General features: G+C 36.4%; 1 protein-coding gene across 1 annotated transcript; it reads right to left on the bottom strand.

Annotated features, from left to right (window-relative positions):
- Positions 1-818: 818 nt before the first annotated feature.
- agxt2 (alanine--glyoxylate aminotransferase 2) lies at positions 819-9,824 on the bottom strand. The gene is made up of 14 exons (XM_056731215.1): positions 9,623-9,824; positions 9,277-9,365; positions 8,942-9,132; positions 8,174-8,297; positions 7,395-7,489; positions 7,105-7,198; positions 6,274-6,367; positions 6,008-6,108; positions 5,455-5,547; positions 4,563-4,695; positions 4,314-4,402; positions 3,936-4,085; positions 1,489-1,587; positions 819-1,177 (listed from the first exon to the last, which is right to left on the bottom strand). Exons 1-14 carry the CDS (start codon positions 9,720-9,722, stop codon positions 1,076-1,078), a joined length of 1,554 nt encoding a protein of 517 aa, XP_056587193.1. The 5' UTR covers positions 9,723-9,824; the 3' UTR covers positions 819-1,075.
- Positions 9,825-10,011: the final 187 nt, after the last annotated feature.

Below are 10,011 nucleotides of genomic sequence, written 5' to 3'. Positions count from 1 at the left end.
TATTGAGATTTCTGGGCACTATTGACTACAACAGTAGAATAAATATTTAAAAACGAGTGTTGTGTTGAACGCAAATAAACATTCATTTTGCGAATAGTTCTGGGGCACCACTGACAACATTTGAATGGATGCTAACATTCTTCCAAATATCCTTCTTTGATAATTGTTTGGAACAATTTGAGGTTGAGTAATTTATGACCAAATTTTCGTTTTTGAGGGAACTGTTCCTTTATTCTGAAGGGTTATGAACATAGTTTAAATCGGGGTGTGCTAGAAATTACCAATATTTTACCAACAGGTTCTGTGTATTTGGCACAGTGGTGCAGCACATACTGTATAAGGAAAGGGTTTACAAAAGTTAAACATTTTTCAGGAAACCAGCAGTTACAATCTACCAATTCTAGCTTTTATTTACAATTGTGAGAAAACATTTACACTTTTGAATAATTTTTCTCTCTGAAGCCGTTAGGAAAACATTATAAATATTGTTTCCTGTCTGTTGGTAAATTATAAATTTACTAAATCATATTTAAAATATTACTTTGGGCATCTGTGAAGTTCAGTTCTGTCAGCGTTAATGCAATGATTTGCAAAAGCTGTACATTAAAGGGATAGCTCACCTATTTTCATCGTTTATTCACCCTTGTGTCATACCAAACCCGTGTGACTATTTCTCCTGCTGAACACAAGACATATTTTAAAGAACCAAACAACACTGACCGCCATTGACTTCCATTCTATGGACACAAAACCACATTTCTCAAAATATCTTTTTTTGTGTTCTATTAAAGAAAGAATCATACAGGTTTTGAACTACATGAGGGTAAATAAACAAGAATTTTAATTTTTGGGCGAACTGTCTCTTTTAGCCAAAGGTGGTTATATCAGTTATATCAACACCTGTTACAACATCATCTGTTAACTGTTACAAGATTTGACGATAGTATTAAACAATACACCCTTACAAACTGAAAACACAAGATTGTTTCCCCAGGTAAGTTCATCTTTTGGTGGTTTTCAGATCAACCGTACAGACCTGTTGGTAATAAAATGTGTACTGAAGGTTCTGCCTGTCCTATTTTCTTTCCATGTAGTTGAGCACGGCCTGGTTGAAGACGGCGAGGAAGAAGTCTGCGTCATCTTTAGTTATACACATGGGCGGCTTGATTCTAAACGTCTGTATAAGGTGAAAACAAGGTGAGAAAAGCAGGCAAATGATGAGATGCAAATCTTCACATAGGAAAAGTAAATAATGACAATTTTGTTTGCAACCAGCTAAAATAATGTAGGACAGCATGCAAGCAAAGTTTTTAATAAATGAAGTGAATGTTTCAGTTTAGACAAGAAGTGTACTGACAGATCAATCATGCCTCTACATGACTGAAGGGGATCTCCAGAATACCTTTTAAATGACACAACCACACACAGCCCATCATGTTTCACATCCAAAGAAACTGTTCTGCGGTTGGTTTTATGGTTCCCGCTTACCTGTCCGTAAAGCCCGCCTTTTCCGATTAACACGCCCATGTCTTTAATGTCCTCAAAAATCTGATTCATGTCTTGTGAAGGTAGGGGGTCTCTGCTGGCCTGGATATGAGTGAAAGTCAGATGTCAATCATTTCCCGCAATGCTGTTCAATCCGGTTTTAAAAAAATGAGTTATAAGGATTTCGTCAAAATGTATAGGTTTAGTTTATCCGTAAATGAAAATGTTGTCATATTACTCATTCGGTTTTGTTGAGCAGAAGAGGAAAAAATATTGTGCACTGCTGTTTTTATCAACTTTTCAGTTTTGATTGAACTATCCCTTTAAGGATGTACGGCTTTGACATATGTGAAATCTGCTTAAAGGCCACTGGAGTGTAAATGTGGTTTGTCTTTCTAAGCACACGCCGACAGATCCCAGTAAAAAAGCCACGAGTGAGGTACAGCGGGTGTTTTTCATTTGATTTCTGAGAATGTTTGAACCTGTTGTCTCAATGATCTCTGGTCTAGTTAATGGCTAACAAGTTTTCTGCATCACTCACTATGAGAGAAAGTGGCATTTACTCACACACACACCTGAATCATTAACTATTCCATTTGAGGCTAAAGTATCTCCTCATGTCTCTCATACCTCAATGTCATGAAACCATGCTGCTCTGCAAACACACTTTAATTAAAGGGATAGTTCACCCAAAATAAAAATGCTGTCATCATTCACACACCCTCAGGTTGTTTCAAACCTATATAGACTTATTTGTTCTGTTAAACACAAAGAAAGATATTTGTAAGAATGTTAGCCATTGACAGTTCTGTGACATCATCCAGTACCATAGTAGGAAAAAAATACTCTATCTTTTTATGTTCTGTTGAACACATAATGAGATATTTTGAAGAATTCAGGAAAACATACAGTTCTGGGGCACCTTTGACAACCATTAAATTTTTCCTACTATGGCAGTCAATGATGTTACAGAATTGAAAATTGCTAACATTCTTCCAAATATATTTCTCTGTGTTCATTAAATTGATATATTACATTTTCAAATGTATATTAAATGTATATGAAAACTCTGTTTTGAACTATTTACCCTTTAGTTTTTTATTTTATTTAACTAGGAAAACCTTAAGATTAAAAATCTTTTTCAAAGGAGTGTCCTTAAATGAACAGCATTACAATCAGTTTCAAGCACACATCAAAAACAACACTTTACAACACATCACCCTAAACACTATTACGAATCACTGAATCATCTTGCATTTTCCGTATAATCCCTTTAAAATTTCCCAAAGACACCAAATTTTGCCATTTCAATTTCAGTCAAATGGAACTGCATTCATAAAAGCCTTTTTTTCCCAGCTCAGTTCATACAAATGGCACAGAAAGAGTATCACAATTATGAGAATGGAGGAGTATATCCCAATATTTTTTAATTTAATACAATGGAAAAATGTCTTGTTCCGAACCTGTATAAATTTCTTTGTTAGGTTGAACACAAAGAAAGATATTTGGAAAAATGTTAGCAACTGACAATTTTGAGGCACTATTGACTACCATAGTAGGAATAATAGTATAATACATTGTAAATATATTACATCACACTAAACAATACATATGGAAATACCGCTTTCATATATTGAAAAATACAAGCATTTGGTACATCAGTACATTAAAATGTATGATTTAAAATACTGCATACATTTTTCTGGTATATTCCCATATTTCTGTTTTTTAAGGGATGACATCTGTTTATCGACCATTGGTTCATTATTTCAGCCGTTCCATTTGGTAATTCTTGTGGTTCATATTACACACTTCATCTTTAAAGATCGAATTCTTCCTTTTCACTGGTTTCCTCATCTATTTTTTTATCTGTCTGTCTTTATTCCGAGTTCTTTTCTAAAATGTAAACTGTAGTATCCGGTAAATAGCTTCTGTTCAATGCACTCGTATTGTAAAGGGTCTTTGGGAGGATATTTCCAGGAATAAAGCTTAACAGAGTGGAACATGCACGGCCAGATGTCTTTGTGTTTTCAAGACATTAGTTCAGGTGGATCGAAATGCTGTTTTTGAGTTACAAGATCTTTCTACTTACACTGTTATGTTGCTTTGGAGATTCTTACCGGGATTTTGGTTAGTTTACTTAATGACTGAAAGTGTGTAGGCCGAAAAACAAAGCAATATTTGTTTAGTGGACGCACGCGCCTGACCCGAAGTTAACTTGCGGTCTGTGTTTGTATATCGATCTGGCTAGTAGCTAATAATATAAATATTTATGTTTGAATCGATTTATATTGATAATTTATATCAATATTTTAGTCTATAATAACTGTATCAAATAAACAATGTTAAATTTGATCTTTTTTGTCATACATCAGTGCCTCATTGGCTTGGGACTGTACTGTTAAGCTATAGTATGAATAAAGGATAAATGAGGAGCACTTCAGGTTTACCTTGTCTTTGACCATCTCGACCCCGATCTGAAGACCTTTTCCTCGTACGTCACCGATAATCTCATACTTATTCCGAAGTTTGGCCAATTCCATCATCAGGTAGGTGCCAACATTAGCACTGTTCTCTTGCGTCCTGTCCTCTTTTATCGTCTGACAGAAACATGATGACAATTAACCCTTTCATGCTAGAGTGCCGCTATCAACTGTAAAGTTATGGTATTTGTTTATTGTCAAGTATAAGTCTTCTTTAAATATGCATATTCCTATTAAAAAAGAAATTACTCTTGTATAGATGCGTTATATTTATTTATGATTTAATTATTCAGAAGGTTCAGAAGCTCATGACCCAAATATCTGAATAAAATGATCTCTACTTACATCAAGCACTGATGATGCAATCGCACAAGCCAATGGATTACCTCCAAACGTGTTGTAATGAACTCCTTTTGCAAATGAACTGGCAATCTCTGCAAACAAGCCAACCTTTCAATACTTCGGTAAGTAAAACTTAATGCATTTTTTTCAGTGGCATAACACAGTGTGTGTACTTTATTAAATATGAATAAAATTACCATTAAATATGCAAGTCACACAAGTTTACCTGAATGTGATGGAAACTAGCCGTACCTGCTGTGGTGACCAGAGCACCCATAGGGAACCCGTTGCCAATGCCCTTTGCCATGGTAACCATGTCTGGAATAACATTATGCCCCTGAAAACCCCAAAAGTGACTTCCTGTGCGTCCAAAGCCGGTCTGGACCTGAAAGAACCACAAAAATCAAGCGGCATACTTTATACTTTACTAAGCATTAGATCCAACAATTTGAATTAAAATGTGTTGGGGATGATGATTGTTTAACTTTGTGTAAAATCTAAAATAAACAAATATATTTATAGAAAATAATGCTCACTTATCTCTGTCTGAGACTTAAGACTGCGTAGTACTCTTAACATACTGTACTGTTTCTGTTGTAGAATGCATACTATACAGTGCATGTGAAATGCTCGCAACAATGTTGCATACTTCTGTTTGAAATGTTTATCTTTGCATACCGCATTCAAAAACAAATAGTATGCATTACACAGTGTGCGATATAATATATTATGATTATTTCATCCTGAACAAGGTTAAGCCCGTTTCTCAATTCCAACTTGTGTTCTTGTGGAGACCTGTCTTGCGAGGCAGCCTCATAAGAACGAACTTGTATGGATGCACCACTTCTGGGACTTCAAGCGGATTCCATAGGCGCGCAAGGCTTCATCTGATGCATCCTTGATATCAAGAACTCATACTGGTAATTTCATGCGTTCTCTTTTCTTGAGTATTGGAACCGGACTTTGACGGTTGTTGATGACGTAGAGCGAGAACACAAGGACACAGGATCGCTGAAGAACGCATTTTGAGAAACGGCCTAGGGGTCACATACGTCTGATTCCTTTATCTCTTAATTAACAGCTAATCGATCGTCTAACCAACAGTCGGACAGTTGAATGGGATTTGCAACCGCATTCTTCAGACCTCATCTGCGATACAGATTCCACCTCTCTCCCGAACAAGCTGGTAGGTCTCCTTCAGGTAGTTTTTAGGGTACTGAATAGCCCCGCCGACACCCTGCGGACAGATATTGAAGATAATAACAGTATGAGTTATTACACGCTGTTGCAGGTTAGGTTTGTGTTTATTGCTACAGTACTGTGGTTCAGTATTTGTCATTTGTATTCACTGCCAGGTACAGAATGATGAATATGACAATAATCCTATGCAAGTTATTTTCTTTGAGGTATTTATGGGTCTCTAAGTGCCTATGACTAGAAAATGCAGGTAGGGGCTTTGTCAACGGTTTCTATGGCAACTGAAATGCACCATCATGGTTGTCAAGGTAAACTGCGAAGATAATTCATGGTGTGCTTTCTGCTGTTGCAAAAGGAGGAAACATTCCAGTATCTTCATTTTACAGCATGCTCAGTTCAGTTCTGTATATCAGCAGGTTTTCTATACCGCTCACATTCACAGAATTCAGTTTCGTGTTTGTGTAAATGATGTAGACCAAGTATAGGATAGAATGTCAAACCTGGATGGGTTCTCCGAAGAAAGCAGCGATACGACGGGGAACCGTTGTGTCAAACACTTCTTTAAGCTGGTATATATATTTATCATTGGCTTGACAATGACCTAAGAGAAGACAGAAACTCTTTTAAGTACGACACATTTAGTACAGTTTCTAAAGAGGTGAGTGTTTGTCCATGCAAAGCATAAACTAGGGTGTTATGGGTAGTTTTTTTGCATGCTAGTATTTTTTTTTCAGAAAGTGTGTGTGTGTGTTTGTGTGTAGACTACCTGGGGAACAACTGCATTCCCGGATGGTTTGAACTGGCGAGTCTCTACACTGGCTGCCTCCCCAAAGGCCTCTGAAGACATCTGGACACATGGTCTAAAACGACAAAACAATTCTATTCACATAATCCTGATGAAGAAGATAACATTTTATAAAAAAATTCTAATATAAAAATGTAATATATGCATGTGACTTAAGGCTAAAATACACTAGAAGACTTTTGCTCAGATTTATCCCAGATTTTCAGTCTGGACTTGTTGCAGAAAGTATGTGCCAGTCTGCAGATTTGATCAGTAAGTGTGTTTTGTGTGTATGATGTCTAGTTTAAAGGAATATGTTCAGATTTTAAAAGTCTTGTAGTGTATTCCAACCATAAGATAATAGATTTTGATTTATTTATTTTTCCAATTTTTGAATATTGTTTTGTTTCATATTTCATATGGGTTGGTCACCAAAATGCATTTAATCATTTTTGCATAATTTATTCATCCTCATGTCATTTCAAACCTGTATGACTTTCATTCTTCTGCAGAACACAAAAGAAGATATTTTGAAGAATGTGGGTAACCAAACAACATTGCCCCCATTTGACTTCCATTGTATATACACAAAACCACAGAAACATTTCTCAAAATATCTTCTTTTGTGAGAGTCATACACATGTTTTGAATGACATGAGGGTGAATAAATGCTGTCATTTTTTTTGGGAGACCTAAAAAAACTGTCTTCGTTCAAATTTTGAGGGCAATAATTCTGTTACCTGCATTAAATACTTAAAATTAATATAAAATTAAAGAGCAGGTAGTTGACGGAATGAGTTTTGTCAGACATACATTATGGCAGCCCATTGAGGAGGGGACGGGGTATTTGTAAATTGCGTTGGATGTGAGACCTGTTGCTTGAGGACTGCCGCCGTGATACGAGCCCCTGCGCACACAAACAAAGCAGTTTTGCATTCATAAATAATATATAATTTGTCCATTAAATGAAATTCTTTTGTAACGTAATATTTTTTTACTACATCACTGTTTTAAATATTTTCTGTCAAGGTTTTTTTATCATGAATAAAAAGGAAGTGCTGAAAAGGAGTCATTTCTGTGCACCAGGTCAATGAGGTCATCACCTGAGTGTTATGACGTCAAAATTTCCTGTGTGTAGCCGGGCCATTAGCACTGCAAGGTCATTAGCCTCAGAACCACTGTTCACAAAATACACAACCTAAAACAGACAATCACACAGTATCTGTATTAACCCTCAGACTCTTAATGTGACTGACGCTGAAAAATTTGTCCACCTCGGATTCCAATGACATTTTTAAGAAAAGTCATAACACTTTCTTTTAATAAATGTCAAAACACTTAACTTATGCATTTTCTTTTTATTTATTTATTTGTATTTTCTACCTGACTGACCTCTAAAGTTACTCATTCACTCCATTCATTTGAATGTAAAATAACCTTTTTGAATGTTACTTTCACTTCAAAATGTGATTTTTTTTCATAAAAATCATCATTACACTAATTCAAACAATGTGAAAACTTCAAAAGTCCACAAAAGCTACACAAGAGAATAGCGTAACACCATAGTAAATGTCAAATTCTGCCGAATGCAGTGTAATATCTGTGCAAAGCAACTGTAATAACTTCTAACTTCTTACAAACGGCCTAAAGATGTTAACACAAAATTTTACATATTAAGTTAATATAGGCCTACATAATATAGTATCTAGATAGCTTCTTCCTACTAATTGCATGCTTTATTTTAAGAAGAAGTAGGAAGTGTTCAATGTGAACTGAGAAGTCCAAACGCTTCAGTATTTAATTTTGAACGCATATTTAATTAAAGTGTGCACTCATTTTGAAAAGCTGGCGGTGAATTCTTCAAACACACATAACATCGCACCTTTAGTGGCTCCGGCAAAAGGGACGTCAGTTTCTCTGCATACTCCTGCATTTGTGGGTAAATGTAGCTGGCGGACGTGTGCCATAGACGCCTCAGCTGTCTCTCTGCTGCTTCTGTCACTTTTCTGCCATAACATGCAAATTGGAATTAGATTTCAGTCCTCTTAAAAGACTGCCAATAAAAGCTGAAGACAAGAACACGATGGGATTAACATGAATTTAATGACATCTTAGTTGCTAATGTCAATAATTGTAATGCAAAATCCCAAAGTTAAACCTGTTAACTGTCGGAGCCCTTTTTGAGCACACACATGAAAACACATGTTGGAACTAAAATGGTGGTATCTCATGAATTCTTTGCAATACAGACTTATGGTTGGTCTCATTTGAAAAAAGAAAAGTAGGTGATTATTGTTAAAAAAAATTCACACACACAAAAAATTGAAGGTATGTTGTTAGGTTTATTGTTAAAAATAGATCAGAAAGTTTATGTTTTTCTTTGATTAAAAATAGATAATTAAAAAAATCTAAGCACACTCTTTATAAAAAGGAATTACTCTCCCTACATAAATTATTTTAAAAAACACCAAAGAGATCTGTATTCTAGGGTCTTAGACCTTTCCAATGATATATAGTTTGACATGATTCAATTAGAAATTACGTGAACAATATTGACGCAAACTTAGGTGTCCCGTATACGGAACGGGAGACAGTTAACAGGCTACAATGTTGCATGGCAACAAAAGGGAAGAAACTAAAATGTCCTTACGGGTGACAGTGTCCCACACTCACTGTGACCACCCCTGCAAAAAAGTCCAGATATCGTCTTCCATCCACATCCCAAAGCCACTGCATGTAACCCTGGTTTAAGAAGACTGGCTTTTGGTAATATGTAACTTTCATGGTCATCGGGTTGCAGTTGTGTTTTCTGATTCCTATTAAACGTTCTTTAGACATGCCCTGTAATGATAGTAATGACAATAAAGGTCAAGTGAAGTAAAAATAACCATACTGTTAACCATAAATCATTAGTTATCACTTTATAGAAATCAATTCCTCACTAGTCTATGCTGAGTCTGTAATTCTTTACCACACACATGTTACCTGGTATAGCTCAGGTGTAAAGTCACATGCGGGCATCTCTGGCAACTCAGGTGGGGGCTGTTTCACAGCTGATTTTTGATATAGCGCACCTGAGCAATGATATATTAACATTCAGAAATACATACATTAGTCATTCACAATGCAGAGTCTACGTGTAATGCTTGCCACTACTGCAATTGCCTCGCAAAAGAACGCAAATTGGCTCCATCTTTTTAATGACGTTCAGACGCTGTATTCTATGTATTCACACGGAACCATGGTAACGTAAATGTTGCTGTCGAGGAATTTGCATGATTCAGATCATTAATATGCAAACGTGTAGACGCATGCACAGAGGGAGACTCACCGCTTCCTCTGTGGAGGTTCACAAACACGTCCACTGCAGTCCACGAGTGGGTTTTCCCGAGCAAACACGGGCCATTCAGCCGAGACAAAAGTTTATGCATTACTGCTATTTTATTTTAACACTTGTCCCGTGCAAATCTCTAGGCCTTAACGAAGTAGAAAGGAGCACAGATTTATCTCCCTGGAAGTTTGTGTTAGGGAGGGTGCGAACTGAGCCAATGATATGTGGGGGTAAAGTCTATCCTCAGGCCTTGAATACTATCGGGGGAGCCAGATTGGCCGGTATTGAATGCGAGTGTGCGAGTAAAAATCTGCTTGGGCGGGGGGACAAGATTTGGGCTTGTTTGGAATCTGTTGGGCGGTTTATAATATATAAGGCAATTGGTGAAC

This window comes from Triplophysa dalaica, chromosome 19 (genome assembly GCF_015846415.1).
Source record: "Triplophysa dalaica isolate WHDGS20190420 chromosome 19, ASM1584641v1, whole genome shotgun sequence".
Classification (NCBI taxonomy): Eukaryota; Metazoa; Chordata; class Actinopteri; order Cypriniformes; family Nemacheilidae; genus Triplophysa; species Triplophysa dalaica.
The sequence above is the reverse complement of the archived record's forward strand: the minus strand, read 5'-3'. Positions and strand labels throughout refer to the sequence as shown.